Source organism: Cariama cristata, unplaced genomic scaffold (assembly GCF_000690535.1).
Source record: "Cariama cristata isolate BGI_N322 unplaced genomic scaffold, ASM69053v1 scaffold10624, whole genome shotgun sequence".
Classification (NCBI taxonomy): Eukaryota; Metazoa; Chordata; class Aves; order Cariamiformes; family Cariamidae; genus Cariama; species Cariama cristata.
The window spans coordinates 100,456-121,318 of NW_009614706.1; the positions used below are offsets into that span (position 1 = coordinate 100,456).

At 46.4% G+C, this 20,863-nt stretch overlaps 1 protein-coding gene across 1 annotated transcript in view; it reads left to right on the forward strand.

Annotated features, from left to right (window-relative positions):
* Positions 1-20,863, forward strand: part of GLI2 (GLI family zinc finger 2) — a 66,806-nt gene that overhangs the window by 38,028 nt on the left and 7,915 nt on the right. The window contains 6 exon segments of the mRNA XM_009699528.1: positions 1,470-1,671; positions 3,993-4,206; positions 5,844-5,957; positions 9,379-9,510; positions 13,173-13,322; positions 17,029-17,193. Of these exon segments, the coding sequence (XP_009697830.1) occupies positions 1,470-1,671; positions 3,993-4,206; positions 5,844-5,957; positions 9,379-9,510; positions 13,173-13,322; positions 17,029-17,193 (977 nt within the window).

The following is a 20,863-nucleotide window of genomic DNA, read 5'->3' on the forward strand; positions in this document are numbered from 1 at the left end:
AGTCATGGTAATGACAGAGCCACTTAGGTGCTTGGGTGATTCATGTGGAGACTGGGAGACTGCAACCCAGCCGCTGGTCTCAGGGAAATGTTGACACAAAATTCTGTGAGCCAACACAAATCAAGGAACTATTTGGTCATGCTGGCAGGATATATTTTACCTCCTTGTACATCCCATTCACCCTCTCACATACCAGCACTGTCGTCAGGATGGAAAGTTTATGCTGTTGCAAAGTGCCAGGCTTGTATTTGGTGATATGCAACCAAAATCAGTCCCTCCAACCAACTAGAGGAAAATAGCTGATGTTGCCTGGCTTGGCAAGTTACTGTTTTATTCACAGTGTGTAAGAGGATATACCCGCAGCAAGGTTTCTGGGGAGATCACCGCTGGAAAAGCCAGGTAGAAATACAGCGCTGCGTTCATCAAGAGAAGGAGCTGGAGCAGCTGAGCCCTCCTGCATGCTGGGGTGGATGATGGGGATTACCAGCCAGACCCCGTGGCTGAGTGGCATATGTTACCCTTAGAAAGCTTTTTTTTTTTAAAATAGGAGACCTAAATGCTGCTTTCATTGCTTTGGAGGGATGAACCATTCCAGGCAGGGCTAGGGTTTGGGCAGGCCTTGGATCTGGTACCCTGGTATTGGAGAACATTGTGATATGGCCCATCCCCATCCATACCACCCCAGAGATTTGCAAGTGGGTCAGGCTTGGGCAGAGTTTCCTCTGGATGAGGTCAGTTGTTCCAGTTAGCAGTGCTGAAATGCTAGGGGAGGCCAAATTTGTACAGTAGTAACTTGCCGTGTGTGGCAGATCCACAAACGGGACTGACAGGGCTGGAAATGACTTCATGCCCGAATGATTGACAATTGCTAATAAGGTCCAGGCACTGGCAGGTCCCCTCGGAGGGGGAGAGCTTGAACTTTGTGCCTAGGCTGCCAAATTAGTTTTCTTAAAACTCTTAATTTACTTTCGGGACTCCTGGAGCCTCGCCTCCTTCATTAATTGGATGGTCAGCATTGTGCTGGCGCTCATTTGGTTTCCACTCCCTCTGCACACAAGCACACACACCATTTCCAAGGGTCGCCCCGGCTCTGACGTGCGGCTCTTCTGACCCGCTGTTCCTGCCACCAAGTCAACAGGGACCGCTGGGCTCATGGAAACCTTGTGGGGCCTTTTCCCTTTTAATTTTGAGTTAATTTAATGCCGATGAAAAGAGGTGATGGACAGGCTTCTGTTTATCCCCCGAGGAGGGTTAAGCAAGGGGGAGTTCATGGCGCTGCCTGGCCCCTGTCATTCAGCACCCGGCAGAGAGGAAACGTCCCGTCAAAGTGCAGCTGGTCCCTGCGCTGCTCCGGGCTCCTGAACATCCCACAGCAGTCACGAGTGCAGCAGGTCTCAGCACCTCCCGCCCCCCCCGCAGGAAGGGAGCAGCCTGCTGGTTTTGTCTGACAAAGTCTCTCTTTCCTACAGTGTCCCGGTTTTCGAGCCCACGGGTGACTCCAAGATTAAGCCGAAAACGAGCCCTGTCAATCTCCCCACTGTCTGATGCCAGCATTGATCTCCAGACGATGATCAGGACTTCCCCAAACTCTCTCGTGGCGTACATCAACAACTCCAGAAGCAGCTCAGCGGCAAGTGGCTCCTACGGCCATTTATCTGCCGGAACAATCAGGTAAAGCTCTGAGACTGGCTCGGTTCAACTGCATAACCATCCCTCCAAAAAGGAGACTTTCCCTTCCTCACAACCTCTGCTTTTATGGATTGGGGCTGTGTAGTGTATTACATCAAAAACCCCATCTGATTTTGTGTGTGGAAGGGTACTTTGTGGCAAATGAGGGGTTTTTTTTTGCTGGATTGGGATTATTGGTTACCAGGTTTCCAGTAATTGCAGTATGATCATGCCTCCCTGCAAGCAGAGACAGAGAATAAATTCCTCTAACAAAATGCTCATTGTGAGCAGTTGGACTGGTTAAGAAACCTTCTGATTTAAGAGATTACCCCAAAGTATTCTCCAAATTGTTGGCCAACATTCTTAAAAAAAAATGTTGTCTGGGCAGATTGAAGAGCCTAATTCTAAAAACATATTTAAAACAAATCTAAGCCCTTGAGTAAAGTTTTGTTCAAATCTTAATTAAAAAGCACTTAGACCAGGCAGCTCACTGTTGTCAATTCCTGCCATGATTGCTTCACCCAAGTTTCACAATGTTATTGTTCTTTTTATTACTTAACTGCTAAAAATGTTAGATCTGATTAACACTGATGTTGCAAAGCAAGGGTTTATAAAGATCGTGCACTCCAAAAATTTGTAGGGGAAAACTGAGATATTGCCATTAGTAATTGTAACATTGATTTTAAAAGTTACTTTATCCAGCAGCATCATTTAGAAATTGACTGTAAAATCAAACATAATGCTAACTTAAACAAATTGCAACTCCTTGTCTGGTAATCATATTTTTCTAGTCTTTTCACGTGTTGTCATTAACTGGACATACCTGTAGCATCTCATCTTATACTCAGATTTTAAGGTTTTCAGGATAGCATCTGGTATTTTCAACAAATCAGTAGAGTGCAGAGTCTGACCCAATGGTCAGCTGGCCTCAGAGGGAATAATCAAGTAATAGTAAAGAATTTGAAACTCTTCTTGGTGTTCTAAAGGTGTATCTTAAATGTCAGGAATTGTAAAATTGTACATGTATAGCAGGATAACTGTCAGCAATTTGGGGTGAAAAGACTTTTTTGTTATTATTTTAACAATGTCTTAGTGGCAGAAATGAAAATCTTTTTCACCTGCTCAGACCTAGATCCTAGTAGCACTTCAGAAAGTCATTTTTGGACTTTGCTGTAATATAACAAAGCTGTGCAGCAGCCTGCCATCGCACCTCATTTGCTGCAGCCAGTATTTAACTCCCAGAGCTCTTTTACACTGTAGTGATTTTTGCCCTTTATTCTTTTGGTCAAGTTGTCGTTAACCAGTTTGGAACAGGAATACTAATTATATGGTCACCAGCAATAAGTATTTTCTCTAAAAGCAAAATTGGAAGTGAAGCATGTTTCTGATTATGGCCCTGTTCTTTGAGCACTCACACCGTGGGCAGTTTCAGTGATGTGAGAGAAAATACCATGAGGGTAAAGGTTCAGCATGGCCACCTCCTAAAGGTGGCAAATAATTGATTTTGGGGCTGAGAATCTGTGGTTCGTGTATCACCCGCGTAGAGTACAGGGAGCAGAGCATCTCCTGTGCTTCTCTATCTCTGCCAAGGGGACTCACCCCTGAGAGTGAACCCTTTCTTTCCAAAAGCAGAGCTTCGTTTTTAAGGCTGCCGACTGTTACATCCTGGCTCAGACCAGTTGCCCCCAGTTAGCGCCCAAGCAGCCAGGAGCTGGTGGTGTTTCTGGTCACTGCTGACCTAGATTGGAGATGAACCAGTGACCTACATATGAAGGGTGACATACTTCAGCAGTCCCCTGAGCCAGCACTCCCCTCACCCGAATGCAGCCTGAATGTTTTTGGAGTATGTTAAATGGATAGCTCTTCATCCCTGCTGTGATCTGTGCCAGGTGAGCCAGGTGATGCTGGTTTTTTATAACCAGGGTAGCATAACCCCAAGGTTGGGAGTCTGCAGAATAGGTCTACCTGGGAAAACCCGGGAGCCTCAGGGGCTGCAAAGCCAGATGTGTCCAAGTCCCATCCTCTTCTGCACTCCCTGCCAAGGGCTTTGGCTGTTTTTAAACATAGGAAGCAAAGAAACTACAATCAGTCTGATACGTGGGTCGAAATGATTCACAAGTTTGCTGAGGCACACACGAGACGGATCCTGTCTTTGCAGTAAAGCAGGCTGTCAGGCTTATCGTGGCATTGAAGGCATCTAGCTGGGGCATTGCAGACTCTCTGCTGGAGTCTCCAGGAAACCAAACTTGAACCAGTCGCTAGCTAATGTGATAAATATTGTTTAAAATAACTCCTCATCATTTTTCCTCCTGCTATTGCTGCAGTCCAGCGTTCAGCTTCCCCCACCCCATTAACCCCGTGACGTACCAGCAGATCCTGACCCAGCAGAGAGGCCTGAGCTCAGCCTTTGGACACACTCCTCCCCTGATCCAGCCGTCCCCAACCTTCCCCCCACGGCAGCACATGGCAGTCATCTCTGTCAACCCGCCACCAGCACAGATCAGCAGCAACAGCAACTGCATCTCTGACTCCAGCCAGGTAGGGATGGCCGTCTTGGCTCTCTCCGTGCACGGCACACAGGGAAATGGGGGCACGTTCTCCATGGGATAAGCACTGCCCTTCATGGTGGCCATGGGAGTTTTACCCACTCTATTTTTACTCGCATTCTTCCTTTACGTTGCTTTTTCTTCCTCCTGGAAAAGCATTTCTGGACTAGTCACAGCCAAATTTTGTACCCACTTTGCTTCCTTGCACGCACATGTATCTACCCATGCAGGAACCAAAGGCCTTGAGCCATCAAAGCATTGAACATCATATGCAGGGTCATCTCAGGCAGAAAATCTCCTTGAACACGTGTTATGTGCTATTGAAATCGAGGGAAAGCAGCACATGCTGGAGTGTCTTGCCAGGTAAGCACCTGAGCAATGTGAAGCGAGCTTCATCAGTTCCTTCACCAATCCCTACTTCCTTTTTTCTACTGACACGAACCATGCCGATGGTCTTAAAACACCTTATTCCTTTCCTCTTTAACAAATGGGTGCATCCGATGTAGGACCTCTAGCCATTTTACTTATAGTTCCTTCTTTTTCAGTAGCTTCTCTCTTGGGGTATCCCTGTTGGTTTTTACTGTTAAGGTTTGCAAAACCAGGGGCCAGATTTTGAAAACTGGGAATGCCGTGGTGTGTATGAAATCCCACACCTAAAATGCATCCTTGCAAATATCTGTGAGTTCACACAGGCACATGCACATGTGCCCAAGAGCTCCACATGCACAGGATTAGTGAATATGTCTAGCACATTTTTAATCCTTTTCCCTTCCCATTTTCATTCCTTGGAAGTTGAAATTGCAGTTGCTTTTCTCCCCAAAGACTTCTTTCACCTCATTTCACACCCATTTCAAATTGTTGTTTTAGTTGTAGCATACTGAACTTTTCAGACTGGTTTATTGTTTTAGGGTTTCTCATGGCTGTTGCGCTGCAAACTCTGTTTGTTATCTGAAGGTTATTTGATTGATTAATTTTGTTTTCTTCTTACAAACTGGCTACCAAAATAATGTGGCTGGCAGGAGTTACGCCTCTGTTTAATAACTTGCAGGACCAATCTTGAGCAATTAGCAAGAGTATATTTAAAATGTTAATGTTCCAATTTTATGCACATACAATGGGATGTTTTTTTTCCTGAAGTTGTTCTCATTTTTTAAGAGCTTAGCAAAATATACACATATTCTTTCATGCACCCAGCACGCTGGAGTCCTCGCACGTAACCAGAGCCCCTCGCTTCCCCCAGGAATTCATTTTCTCAACAAATCATTTCATCGTATTGAGAAACAAAATTGTGGCTTGGGTGGGTGTTGCATAAGGTTTTGATGGCTTTGACAGGGACCAGGTCACTCTGAAACGGAGCAGCAGCGGTGAGGCCAAGCTCGCTGGTGAGCCTGCAGAAGCTGATGCTGCCCTTGACTCTTCCCTCTCTTCCATCTTTCTGCCTTGCACAAACCCACACGGGCTAGTTTTCATATGAAACTTAGGCCAGCAGGCCAATACTCTGTTGTCCCCGGCCGCTCCTGAAGCTCAACCTTGACTGATTTTTAAGTTAATTTTTAATGAGGAGGTGGGCTGCAGACTGTTTCTCATCCCAAACCCCAGTGCCAGATGTTGCTTGGTTTTCGTTCGTAGAGCAAGCAGAGCAGCGAGTCGGCCGTGAGCAGCACAGTCAATCCAGTAATTAACAAGCGCAGCAAAGTCAAGACTGAAGTGGAGGGCTTGCCCCCAGCGTCCCCAACCACACAGGTAACCTTCCTGGTGCGAGACGTGTTGTGGGGCCGAGGCAGTGAGCTGCTGGGTCTCGTTGTCTTTGGGAACGATGCTCTTGACACCTTTTGCTGCAGCTGGGAGCAAGGCATCAAAGTCTGCCAGGTAGGCGAGTGTCTCTTGGAGCATGAAGCCCAGCAAGGTACAGAGCAGAGCTGCAGTGACTGAGTGAAGCATTCGATGGGTGCTTGGGACTCAGCTTGCTGTTGCTGTGCTTGGATAGAAAAAAAGGGGGGAGGGAATATTTCAAGCATGGTAATTTAAAAATTAATGTCTGAGTTTTCTGTGCTGCAAAGCAAGCAGCATTAATGTCTCAGAGCAAACATAGATTATAAGGGAATCTTGCATGTAGGTAGAAAGCTTGCAAAAAAAGGACAACATCTTGATTCAACAAGGAATTGCTCCTAGAAACATCCTTTACACTGGTGACACAACATTTGACACCAAGAAGGGCCCAAAGGCCTTTGCTTTCTTTCCGGAGCTCTGTGATTGCAAACTGTTTAATGGCTGACAGTATCCATCTGACCGTCCTTTATCACAACTGTAAACTATCAGGAGTGCTCTGGGCACTTCATTTTCATGAAATATTAGGCTGTGTTATTGTCAAGCGAATGGAAGAGTTGATGACAAATTTCTCCTTCTGCCCTGGTTCAGGAGCAGGTCTCAGCATGATGCATGGGGACAGCAACGTGTGCAGTCATCAGGGGGCTGGTAAAATTGATGAAGATAGCATATCAGGGAAAGATAAACATGCTGTAGTCAGCACGATTAGGGCAAAGAGGCACCTCTCTGGAGCTTTGGGTTTAGGAGTACATCTACACACTGCTGCAAATGTACATGCCCTGAAAAACCAATCTGGCCACCACTCGGGCTAATAGGGCCACATGTTTATTTCTTGCAGCAAATGAAAAAAGATTTGAAATCCATCACCTGCTTTCTCAAAGCATGTGTAGCAGAGGAGCTGTGGGACAGACAGCTGCGTGCTCAATGGCTGTCAACCTCCGTTCTCTGCTCCGATGCGAAGAGGTGTGTGCCCAACTGCAGGGAGTGCTTGGATAGCATCAGCTGGCCTCACCCCTGCAGCCCTGCCCCAGAGTTTCATCTGGGGGGTCTTATGTGAAGTAAGCACTGAGAGAAGGGGAAGAGTAGTTTAAAGTGGTGCAAGGAGGTTTGATTAGAATAGCAAGGTGAAATGAAGAGAAGGAAAATGTACGCTGATTGTCTAATAATTCCTAATGAGGAGATCTGGGAAGTAATCCCCCAAGGGAAATGTAGGCTTCATGTCTTGCAGCATTTCAGTATTGACTGGGAAATTACTGGAAAGTACCTTGTAAGAGACAGCCCATTCTTGGCAAGGAGAACAGGTTAAAAGACTGAACTTAATGGGTGTCTCCTCTTCAGTTGGTCTAAGAAATGGCAGCTTGTTAAATTTGTGAATTCCTGTTCCGCAGGAGACTGTGCTGAAAAGTTGAGTTACAGTCAGTTCATTATTGTCTGATACAATTTTTGCAGAGTACGAAGCTCATCTGTCCCAAAAAAAGCGTGCATGTTTATGTTTTGTTTTGGAAATGCTGTACTGGAAACGCCTCATGTGAGTTGCGGTTTGGGTGTTTAAAATCCTTGGCCAGACAGTATCTCCCATGATGGCTTGTGCTATAAAAAATGCAATCCAGACAAGATTTGTGCCACACAGTGGAGCACCAGGCATGAGGGACCTGAGTTACTGTGCTCTTACGATACCACGATAGCTCCAGTACAGATTCAGATTAATGTTGAACTAGCCAGAAATTAAACAAGTCAATCCTCTTCAACAAATTAAAATGGTTTCAATTCCATTTTTCCAAGAAAAAGTATAAAAATTTTGGCAAAATAAGATTTTTGGTAGAAAAATTTGCTTTTCCAGAGACCACACTTTGTATGGAGAGAAACTTTTCAACACAAATAATATTCACAGCTCAACCAAATAGGATTTGCAGGAAAAAGAAGCTGGTGCTTGAACTTTCTCAGACTATTGCTCTGGGCTCTGATATAGTTTGAATCTTCAGAAGTCCCAAGAGCCACCTTTTTTTTTTTTTTTTTTAAATTAACAGCTAATTAAAACAAATCTCTTCCTCTCCATATCTCAACTTTTGAATTGAAAAGTCACAGCTGGTATGTATGTCGTGAGCTAGTTAATGGAAATTGTGGAACTTTCGTACAGTACACCTCACTTTCCAAGCCATATAATGCCATTAAGTCATTAATCATTGCAGCCCCTCAGTAGGCATTGGGAAGGTGTTGGTGAGGAAGGAGCTGGCAACCAGATAGGTCCATTTGGGCAGGGCAGAGGCAGTCTAAGTGGATCTGGCTGTGTCTACACACTTATGGGGCCAACTGGAGCATCAGATCATGAGGAACAACGTCTGATGTGGTCAGTAACCCCAGTCGCTCCTGTCTAAAGCTGCCCTGGGGACAGGATGCTCTGTGCTGGGCAGGAGTAGTAATTGGAAGGAAAGGGAATGAAGGGGGGCAAAACCTGCAGGGTTTTGTATTGCTAAATTCCCAAGCCAATATTGGCTGCTGATTGCCTTGTCTGTACTGCAAGTGTCTGTTGCACGCAGAGCCGAAAGTTGTCCTTACCTCTGAATTGTACTAATTAGGTTGTGTAGGTGCCGATGCTTTAATCCTCATAGCAGCCGTAACAAAATTCTTTTGTGCTTCATTTAGCACTGATGACCTGGCTAGACAGAGAAGTTAAGGAGAGAGTTCACAGCGTGCCCAGCATTAAAGTAACTCATTTATGAGTCCAGAGCCCCTGGAGCTCTGCTCTGCAACCCACTCATCACTGGGTCTTGCTCAAGCTTCCCAAATTTCCCTATCTCGGAGGAGTGCTTTGAGGGCTCACCACTTTGTCCCTGTGGAGCACGCTACATGGGTAAATCTTTGGTAAGGATTAGGTATAATTTTCTCATCTATTGAAAAATGCAGAAAACACAAACTCCCCTCCTCAACCAGTGTCAGGTGAGTGTGGTAACCGCTAGGCTCTGACTGCTCTGTGATTTCTTCATGCTTGTATTTCCCCACTCCCCCCAGATCAGAAGTTTTGCTCCAGCAAAGAACACAACCAAAGGTCAAAAGCCAGCCTTTTCCTTTCTTCAGCCTTTCCTGGCACTGCCCATGACCTGGCTGGAGACAGGCACCACTGCAGCCATGGCTTCAGGGTGTTTCGTGTCTTGTCATTAACTCTGATCCATTTCTACCAAAACTCTGTAATTCATTATTTCACAGTAATTAAGGATGTTATGTTGCTACAATGTGCATGGTTTTGTGATCAGTTGATACCTGCCCTGTAATCTATGAGTGACGGAGGAATTCAGATGAAAGAAGTTCACCTTATACAGTGCACCGTTGTGTGTTGCAGGAGCATCTGACAGACCTGAAAGAAGATCTGGATAAGGACGAATGTAAACAGGAGCCTGAGGTTATTTATGAGACAAACTGTCACTGGGAAGGGTGCACAAAGGAATATGACACTCAAGAGCAGCTCGTCCATGTGAGTAATGGTTGAGAGGAAACCCCAGCGATAAATTTGGGTTTCTGTGCACTTGTCCTCATTTTTTATCACTAGCTGCTGTACAGCCAGAGCTCACTCTGGGAGCTACTAAAGGTGCAAATCAAAGATACAGTGTGTAAACACTGCCAAAGCAGGTCGCTGCTCCCCGAGGAGTTTAGCTGCAAGAAGCCTCTCATAGATTATTTGATGTTGCTCTCCTCTCAGCTGCTGAGGTTGCAGTTTCGGTCTCCCCTGTGCATGACCCAATGACAGAAGGCTCTATGAAGAGGACCTGATCAGAAAATGGGGAAGGGGGCTCTTTGCTGGCTGTATTCACTGAGCCTCCCCATGCACCTACACCAACTATGGGATCGTCCATACTGTCCTCAGCCCTTGTCAAAGCTGTGAAAGCCTTTTATGCTGCTGTGACATGACCTGTGGGGCCGTATCACCTAGGGGCTGTTGACCTGCTCAGCTTATCCCTCCCACAAAAACAGAGCACTTCCAGAGTTTGGAGACATGCTCCAGTGTCTCCATCAGGGCCCGAAATATAGAAAGTGGGTTGATTTTTAAAAAATTGGGAAATAGGGCTTCCATAATCACAGTGATATCCCCAAACCAGTGTCAAAACTGCTCTCTGAAGGATCGCCAAACCAAGTCATTAATCAGATTTTCAGTTCTAATTAATTCCAAAAACCTTTTGTGTGTTTTGCTTCACCTGGGAATCCACCATTTGGTTTTCTTTGGCTTCTGGGTCAACAAATCCCTCAAACGAGGAGCGAGTTCCTGTGAAATCAGACATGATCTGTGTCTGAGGCCCATCCTGCCCCCTGCCCAGCACCCACACAGTCCTCATTTTGGGTCTGTGGTGTGAGCCCCATTTTTTTGAAGCCAGCCCAGAGCTGCAGAGAATTCACCAGCCCCAGCAACCCTGCTGCTTGCAGCAAAATGTTGGGTTGCGCAAATTTTGTAACAGGACCCACTATCTTCTCCTTTCCCTTCAGCCTTTTGCTGCCTGCCTCAGCCGGGCTCCAAGCCTGCCAGGGGCCACCCACGTGTGACTCGCATGTAGCCCTCTTCCTGAGGGCTTGTGTCTGCTCTCACCCTTTTTTATATATCTTCATTTTGGTCATGTTTAGATGCCACTAAGTAGGCGTCAGTCTCCGTTTCCCCAAGCTCTGCACACAAACATTATCTTAGCCCAGAGGGACTACACTCTAAATGACAATTTTGGGCATGTGCTCTTCTTCCATCTGAGGCTACCACCTGCCTGCCTCTGCTAGAAGTCACTGGTTCAGTGCAACAAGTTCTTGAGTACAGACAGATTTGGAAATAGTTTTCAGGGCCAAATGAACGATAAGGTGCTTAACAGGTTGCACGTTGCATGCCACAGGGCGTTGCTTTTCTGGGGTTAAGCCACAACAGCCCTGTCAGATGGGCTGGGCTTACATTTGTCCAGCAGTATTTGTGTGTTTCCCTCTCAGACATAAGAAAAACTCTTTAACTCTGCCCAGAGCAAAGTGCAGGGCAGATCCAGGCAGCTCAGCACAATTTATTTCCAGAGAAAACCCAAAGAAAAATATTTGATGGAATGTCCAAGATTTTCCTAAATTTGGAAGGTTATAAGAACGAAGGCTTCTGTACTATGATTACTAGCAACATGGGGTTGTGGATTTGGAATGCCCAAAATACACATGCAAATGAAATACAGATGTTGTGGGCCAACTTCTGAGAAGGTGGCATCCCACCATGCATGGAAAAACTCTAGTTTGTGTGCAGAGCAAAGTACCTGGGCGTGTAGGGTCTGTTCTCCATGTACAGTGGGCAATGTGCTTGTGGGAGAAGTGCATGTCAACGGGATGCAGCAGGAGTGAGGACATATTTTTGCAAGCACCACTGCTGCTCCCAGTCTTGAAGGTCACACTAAATTTGAGAGAAGGCCAAGCAAAGCCACCAGCCAGGTTGGAGTTTGGTGGAGCCGTAGCTGAAGTATGGTGAGTAGTGAGCTGTGCGACTGCTCCTCCACCATGTGATGGGAAGCAGATGTTGCCCAGACAGTGAGTTAATAAGGCAGAAGGGGTGGCTACCGTCCCCCTCCCATAAATATGTCTTCCTCTGGCCCAAGCAGGACCGAATGGGACAGCCTCTGCACTCCCCTACTCCTAGCACTGCTATGCGTGATCTTGGTTGTAAGTCAGACTCCCATGCAAACAGAACCAGGAGACATATCTTCCAAGTCTGGTCTGGATGTGGTTTAGCGTGTCCATGGGTCTCCTGGGGGGTTCACCAGATTTCCACCATCTGAGGCTAAAATCTCTACACTGATGCCATGTTACAAAACCAGAGCCATAGGCAGCTGAGCTCCAAACCCATATGAAACCTCTCCCAAATCCAGCCTCTCCCAACCCTTCCAGCGCATAGCTTTGGCTCTTGGTGTTTCCCTGTGCTACCTGAGGGATCTGCTGAGCACCATGCATCTCCTCTTGGGTAGACCTGGTGCCCCAAGCGGCAGATCCCTGTCCACAGGATTGGGCCACAATACACAAAACACTGGGGCTGGATAAACTTGGGACCATGAAGGTTGGTGATTCTGTTTTAATGCGTTTTTGTGTCCTCATGCCTCACCACCCCGAGAAAGTCTTATCCTGAACTGCAACATGTGTGCCTGGCCTTGGCCGGGGGGATGAAGGCGGGGGCTGGAAAAAAACCTCAGCACAAAAAAACCAGAACCCAAACCCAAAGTGGTTTATTTTAGGATTTCCTGTCAGTGAATGTCTGCTGAAAACACAGGAGCAAGGACAGGCATTATTTTTGGCAGCAAGACCCCATTCAGAGAGACAAGTCTGCTGCGGGAACAGCACTGCTGATGAGCTGGTCTTCAACTCTGTTTATTTTCGGCAGGGCTTCATCTGCCCTGGCCTGAGAAAAAGCGACCCTAATCTTCCTCCCAGGGTGGACAAAGGCACCGTTCTGAGTCTGACTTTTCAACACCCCTGCACAGGATTTCATGGACCTGAGTAATTAGCAGTAATTGAGGCCGCCGAGCTTTCCTTGGTGCATAGCTCGCAGATGCTGTCATTTCCTGCCAGCGGCCAGCGCTGGACAGCAGGTGGATGTCTTAGAGCCGGCGTATGGGCTGGCGCATAAGCAGGCTTAGAATCATAGAATCATACAATCATTTAGATTGGAAAAGACCTTTAAGTTCATTGAGTCCAACCAAGGCTTGTCTCGTTCTCTCTCCCACCCTCCAACAGTGCCTCAGGAAAGGGTCCCAGCTGCATAAACACGGCACAGGAGGGGTCAGCAGAGACAAAAAAGACTCTGTCGTCCTTCTGAACAGTGACATCAGGCAGCCCAGGAGACACTGAGAGGGGTCCTCTCTCCCTGGCACCTTGGGTCCCCATTGCTTTTGCAAACCTCCCATTTATAGCTGCTTTGGACCCAGCTCCCAGTGTGCTGGGTGCTGGTGCCTTCTCCTGCAGGACACAGCAGACTGCAGAGCTTGCTCCTGTGTCCCTGGTGTTATGTGTGCACCTGGGACCCAGGTGCAATGTCTGACCACAAGCACTGGGGAGGGAACAGCTGGCTTTCGGAGCACCATACGTGCTTCACTGGCATCAGCTTTTCCAGGAGTGACCTGCTTCTCCCTTCTCTCCTACCAGCACATCAACAATGACCACATCCATGGGGAGAAGAAGGAGTTTGTCTGCCGCTGGCAGGACTGCACACGGGAGCAGAAGCCCTTCAAGGCTCAGTACATGTTGGTGGTGCACATGCGAAGGCACACCGGAGAGAAGCCACACAAGTGCACGGTGAGCTGGCAGGGACACATGGTGCATCTCAGCTTGGGAAGTGGGACGCTGGACTTTGGTGATCATACAAATGTGTGTGCAGGCACAGGCATGGCTTGAAGCAGGGTTCTCCCAAGGTACCTGCCGGCACTCAGCTCAGGGTCAGTCCAGCTCTCTGTCTGGGTTATAGCTGCTTGCAGGTTACATTCTGAGGACAAATCTGAATTTCCTTGGGGAAAATGGGTTCAGCTCTACCACAGAGACCCAGAGTGACTCAGGACAAGTCACTTAAAGTGGAAAACCAGCCAATTTAGTTGCTTACATCCAAGAAGGAAATCCAGTGACCCCACACTGTGGGGAACCACCTAACCCTGGTGATGTCTAACCTAGCATCACCCAGTACCGCTGCTGGGGCTGCAAGTTTCCCTCACCCATGTACCTGAGTGTGTGCAAAAACCTGCTTCCAACCTGGAGAGCTGGACCAACACCTCCTACCTCTGCTCTCTTAATCCAGAGGTGAGGTCAACTCCTGGGTGCTTAAACCCCAAGAGGAGCTTAGTCCCCAGATCTTCTGCATGCAAGCAGCCCTGTGCCTAGTGTTAACACTGCCTGAGGAAGAGCATAGGGTGCTGTTTTGTCTCAGCCCTGTGGGTACAGGCTTATCTAGCACATGGGAGAGCTGGGCTCACCTCTGCCTCAACCTCAAGGTATTACAGCCCATATCTGCCCTCACACACGGAGTCTCCCACCACACCACTGGCTGACGTGGGACAGCCAAGGATGCCTGATGGAGGGCACAAGAGAGAAGTGAGCTGTGGACTTTGGTGGCTGTGACCAACCGGTAGGAGAGGAGAGGTGCTCACTATCTCTTTCCACATATGCTAAAGCCCTTTTTCCTCCTGAAGGTCCACCCCTGTCTTTTGATATCCTCTGCTCCCTGCCTTCTCCTCCTGCCAGTTTTTCATACCTCCTCCACTCTCAGCATTACGCCGTTCCTCTCCCCGGAGTCTCGGGGGTGAGGCTCTCTTTCTGCTCGGCAGATGTCTGAGCCCTCCTCCCATATATTCTTCCCCTTCTGCTTCATTAGTCACTTCCAGCCCTGCTCCCTCCCTGGCTCTGCCCCAGCTCCTGCTTACAAATATTAGGATATGTATGATTTGCTTGCTGCATGACTCCTTTATCAATCTTCCAGCCCTGTGTTCATTTAATTTGGAGCATAAGCTCCCCAGGGCACCTGGCCATGTCCTTTGTTTTAATCTTCTAAAGCGCTTTGCCCAGTACTAGTGCTTTACCAATCTTCCTTAAAAGTATCAAACAATATTGATTGTCAGTGTGCTACAAAGTGAGCAGTGAGGGAAAGTCCAGCCCTGTCCTTGCAGGTAGAGGAGCTCAGAAGACAAAAAGCAGCAGGGACTGCATCCGCTTCAGTGCTGTAATAGAGCAGGAAAAAGCACCACTGCACAATCCTGCCTCTTTCAAGCCTCGGTTGTGTCACCCTGGAGCAATGGCAAGGCTGTGTGCGTTTGAGTCTCAAGTCATCCTCTGCCTCCTGGAGAACTGCAGTCCCTCCATGTGCGATATCTCGCAGCAGCTCTCCCCAGACTGGAGTACCACCAGCTTCCAGTTGCCTGGGATACATCGCAGCTCTGCAGACAGTGCCCTTCTGTGGCAGAGCATTCCTTGTCCAAGTCTGGCAGTGATTTTTCAAAGCGCCATTTGTTTCAGACAAGAAGTTTGTGGTGTACATAAAGCTACAGATGAGCCCTATTGCAGCCTGGGATTCAGTCAAGGATTATTTCAACAGATGACAGCCAGAACTCCCACTGACATAATCAAATCCACGCGTAAGAGTGGGAACAACCGCTTTGAACATGCACAGGCTGCTTTGCTGAGAAGCTCTTATTTGAAAATGTGGCCTCAGTACTTTTGTTCTTAATAACTGCATTTTTGTGTCAGTATCCGGCAAAACCAGAATGGACACATAAGTTGCCTCATACTGAGTTCCCTCTGTTTTCCAGCTAGTGGAATGATGTACTTCAATAACCGTAAGTGACTTGAGTTGTAACGGACTGTTTGCCCAGGCAAGAGAAGAAAGGGATATACTGCGCCACCTCAAAGTTGCAGCATGTTCTATGGGCCAAAGGGGCTAATGAAAGTTGTCTGAGGAAGCGGAACTGGATCCATCCCACCTCGACAAAGCTGTGGAAGAAGTTAGCTCTTGCAGGATGCTCCTAATGTCCTTGAAGTGATCTGGATATCTCAAGAGAGCAGAACAAGTTTGCCTTATGTCCACCATCCTTATGCCAGACCGTAAAGGGAAGCTTAAGTAACTCTACCTCTTTCCACCATCCCTATGCCAGACCGTAAAGGGAAGCTTAAGTAACTCTACCTCTTTTCCAGAGCACAGCAAAGTTGTATGGGATCAACTTGTGCCTACGTGCTTCATGGGCAGTGTGTTGGCCTGACTCCTTAGCAGTGCAGGCGAGTCCTGTGCTTGTGGAGCAGAAGGAGACAGCTGCCTTTGGCCTCTGCCCAAAAGGGCCAGATCTCTGGACACATAGGATCACTCAACTGCCCACAGGGAAATCAGACATTGAGCTGTAGCACTGCCTATCCTGCTATGACACCAGTTTCTTCACTGGACAAGACTCAAACATAGCAATGCGAAGTCCTGTCACATCTGGACTGAACTTGTAGACACAATTAAGTGATAAAATACAACACCTTGCAGTGTGCATACACTACAACAGGAGGGGCTGCTGGTTGAAATGTAAAGTGTGTTTTAAGGTGCTGCGTAGGAAGTGCAGGCTTTTGAACTCTCCCAGCTGAACAGTGAGCGCAGCATTTAGCTAGAATTTGGAAGGGAGCCTTGCATTTCTTAAAACCTCTTCCAGTGTTTGTAAGTTCCCACTTGTTTTGTCAAAGATCATTTAAGACAGCCTCCTTGGTTTGAGGTGAAAGCCTCCCATGCTGCAGACAGAGCAGGTGCAGGGAGAAGCCTCCACCCCAGCCAGAGTGGAGGGTGGCAGGATTCGCATCACCCGAAGCCTCATCACATCTCCCAAGCTGCTCCTTCTCGTTGTGTGGGCAGCTGGTTTCCTTCCAGGAAGAAGGTTTCTGGACCATTTTATAATCCAAAAATCCATCTGTCTTCAAGATTGAGAGTCTTGTTTTTTAAACTGGTAATGTCGGACGGCCTGACCACAGCATCCTCCAAGAGTAGACCCAAGCTGTAATTTGGGAAACTTCAAAGCTTGCTAGATTTCTGCTTGTGTGTTAGAGAATGGTCTGGCCTTTCCAGCACCGGTGCTCGTGAAGTTGCAAGGCTGGTCTAACTGTCAAGAAGCCATCAGTTCTCTGGGTGGGAAGGAGAGGGCCTCTGTTTCTGAGTGTGTTGGCTGCAGAGGGATGGCAGGAGGGGCTATGAGAGCCCTGGGAGGAGTGAAGGGGTGTTTAACCCTGCTGGAAAAAAAGAGTCTCTTGTTGAAATGTCAGGTGGGGGTACCCAACAAGGAGCAGCACCTTAAATATGACTTACTGCTGAAACTCTCAGCCTGCCTAGGGAAGCGAATTCTCCCAACAAAGTGGATGTTGTTCCCTAAAACACAAGCTCTTTAAAGGGCAGAAAAAAAGAAAGAATGAGAAACAGATGAGAAGGGTTTAGGCAGGGGAAAAATCAAATTTTTCTGGTTAATTAATCACTCCTCTTGTGCTTTTTTTATTTTAGTTTGAGGGTTGCTCCAAAGCCTACTCCCGCCTGGAGAACTTAAAGACACACCTGAGGTCCCACACTGGAGAAAAACCCTACGTCTGTGAACACGAAGGCTGCAATAAAGCCTTTTCCAATGCCTCGGACAGAGCCAAGCACCAGAACAGGACACATTCCAATGAGGTAAGCCTCGGCTCACCGCAGCTCAACGGAGGGCTTTTTTTTTTTAATTTTGCTGACAATAAACATACACTTTACACACTGGACTCATGTAAAAAGAAACCTACTGTAATGAGAGGTTTTTCTTATTTTTTAATGGGATTTATTTTGCTGGAGAGCCAGACCACATTAGCTTTATGTTTATGAAAGCCATGTTTGAAATTATAAACAGATGTTAAAGTATGCAAACTTTTTAATCGGCTTTGGAAATTAAAGCAAGCATTTTCCAAATTTATAATTTTTAATAGCACAAATAGGATTGTACAGTTGTGCATGTGGTGTTTAATATTACTGTGGAGCAGACTTGCAGTAGTATAACAGCTACCCTGGATTCTGATGCCCTGGAAATAACACTCCTTCCATCGTTTGATGTACAATGATAGAGCACAATGCAATGCTTTGTTAACCTTGGCTAATTAAGACCCACTATTAGTACTTGGGGAGCAGAGGAAATTGCCTTTATTGTAACGCATGTGATGGTCTGTTGCAATCAACCATGGCCGACAATTGAAATTTATATTACCACTAATTAGCTGACAGGGGAAATAAAAACAACACTCCAAAGTTCTAATAGTGTTTGCAGCCATGAAGAATTCAGTCTGTAGCCTAATTTGCAACAGTTAAATATAGACTATTGGAGAATGGATCACAATTGCCACGGATGACAGACTTTTTTAAGTGATGCTGTGTCTACAAAGAGCTTGCTGGGAGTGTTTCTGTCTCTGGTATAATATCAGTCAGCGATAACCAAAGCTCTGTAGGTTTCAGAGATTCTGTTGGAGTCAGAATAAGAACTCGAAGTCTAGGATGCCCTTCCATGCCGTGTGATGCTGAGGTGGACCCAATGAATGATCTGGATCCCAGTGTTATTTGAACTAGTTTGGGTATGAACCCAAACATCAGGATTGTCCTTCACCAGTCAGCCACTTCCCAAGCAGGACAGAAGTTAAAATTAACCCGTATCTGCACTGGCAGTAGTTAATTTGCTGTTGGTTTAAGGCTACACCAACCTTGAGGATAGGAGGGACCAGCAAGATAGGCAACCTCTCACCTGCTCAGCAACCTGCATTCCTAGTAACTGATGTTTGACTAAAACATCATTAGCTCTCTGTTAAAGTTTCTTCTTCTGAAAAGTAGGCAGTCGTGATTTAATCTAACATTTCAGGTGTTAGAAATTTCTTGTTTTCCAGCCCTGGATGCTTCCTCTGCCTTCCTCCAGTGCTGGATCCAATGTCCCTTTCATTGTCGCTATGTCCACTTCATAACACTACAGTGTTAAGTCACTGTCCATCTTCTTTCTCATAAGCTAAATAAGTCAATCAAGCCCCTGAAGATTCTCATTTTTTCCTGCAGCATTTTTTCCTGTCCTTAAATCAATTTTGCATCTCTCTTCCATCCCTAAAGGATTCTCATGTGGATGAATCAAGACTGCTGGTACAACTTTCAATGCTGGATACAGACTCACTCTGCCCAGTTTGTGCACACTGAAGCAGTATGTGAGCTACTTTTGCCAGTAGATCACTTGAGCTCAGATCCCTAGAGCTTTTCCAGGACCCTTTCTAGGCAGGCCAGAGTTTGCCTTCTGTTGGGCCAAATGGTGTTCCATGGTCCTACATGTGGAATTTTGGCTTTGGCTGTATTATTAAATGTCATTTCTTTGATGGGTTCCATTTCCCAAGTGATCCAGATCAGGAGCTGCACTGGATCTGGGATGACTCCTCACTTTGTCTTAGCAGAGCTTGGAAACACTTGAAGGTCTGCTCCTTTGGGTTCCCATTGTCCAAGAAGGTGAGGCTGTAGGGCAGGAGCATCCAACTCCTTGTCTATGGTGGTCCCTGGTCTAATACGCTCACACTTGGCACAGGCTGCATCCAACAACACAAATTAAAGAATCAGATAACAGATAGGGATTTTATCCTCTGCTATTGCTTCCCCTGGAGGATGCCAAAGCCTTCTCAAGTGCAGAAACAGTATAGCCACTAGCGGTGGATTTGTACCAGACCAGCTGAGCCTTACCGCAGGAGCTATATGGCACTGCATGATCTTACATTTTGCGATCATGTTCACTCCTGAACTGCTATTCAACCTTCCTTGATGCAACACAGGCATGGCCCAAGACTTGTGGGAGATCCGTAGGCTGCATATAATGACTCTCTGGACCATACATTTGACACCCTCTTTTCTGAGGAACATACAACATCATTCTTTGCAACAGTTGCCTTCCCTCATGGCACAGCTCATTGCATTAGGCAGCAGGGCCAGGTGAGGGTTCTGCAACCAGTTGTGGCCGTGACCAGTGGGTTAGCAAACTGCACTGAGACCTTGGCTCACAAAACCACATGGATGCAAAGCAGGAGTTTGTGGCTGTGAGTATTTCCCATTACCCACTGGTAACTCTATCGTGGTTCCTAGCTACCTACTAAATATTTTCCTCTGCTTGCGGTGTATTCCTTTACTTGGAATACACCACAGTTTCAGAGTTAGTCATCCATGTCTCCTCTAAGGGGGAACTTCCAGGTTGCTTGTATTTGTCTCCATCATTGTGTGACAGGATGTAGGTGTATGGTCCAAACATGCCAAAGTTCAAAGCTGGGGATATATTACCACGTTGGCTTTTGTGAGATTGTTGAAATGTCACGTGCACTATTTAGTTTTAAACTTTTAATGTCTCTTTGAATCCCTTCAGGGGTTACCTTCGAAGTTACTCCTTAGAAAAGGGACCTGTGACCAGTCTCCAGTGCATACATGAAAGAGTGGCATGAGTTCACAGCCAACCAAAGGCTCAGAGTGACATTTTCTCCAATTTGAGCTAAACAAGGGTAAAATGCAGAAATTCAGTTCTACTGAGTGCCTGGGGAGTTCTCCAGTTCTCCCACCCTAAGGAGTATCATGCTGTATGTGTATGGGAGTAGGAGGGAGGCATCTGAGAGATCTAAATTGTTGACTTTGCTAGGGCAGATACTGCATTAGATGTCAGAATCTGGATAACCCAGGGGATATATGAAGGCATACCAACAAAAACAGCAGCTGTGCTCAGTTCAGTTGCAGCACGTATGGCCTGATGAAGAGGATGGTTGTACCCCATTAGGTGGAGTGTCTGCTGTCCAAGAAACAGTTGTTGTGTTACCCTAATTACTGGTGTCTAAAAAATCAGAACTACTAGACCTAAAGGATCTTTATAAAAAGTCCTTGAACTGTTTTATGTAGAGCTTTTTAGCATGTGTGGTGGAGGTTCTGTTCTAAAGAACAGGTTTTAATAGCAGTAATAATATTCCTATAATGCCTCATCCAAAATGTTGCATGAGATTTATAAACAAACTATTTTACTTTTTGTGCTTTGGTTTAGCCAGCTTTAAAGTATATTAAATATTTACCTCAGTGGGGTGTTACAAAGATTTAGTTTGCTCAAGTGATGTGCCAAGATCAGTCAGGAAGCATGCTTTTGAATAAAAAACGGGCTTTCAGTGTTTTTCATGAGATGATGCTGGCTTTCTGCAAAGAATATATACTCCTTTGTATTTTTTCACTTAAGATTCTGGATGAAATTACAAAACAGATAAAAAAAAAAAGAACAGGAATGGATGTTTTGGGTAGCCTTCAAACAACATCTATCTGTTTTTTTTCATGGATCTAT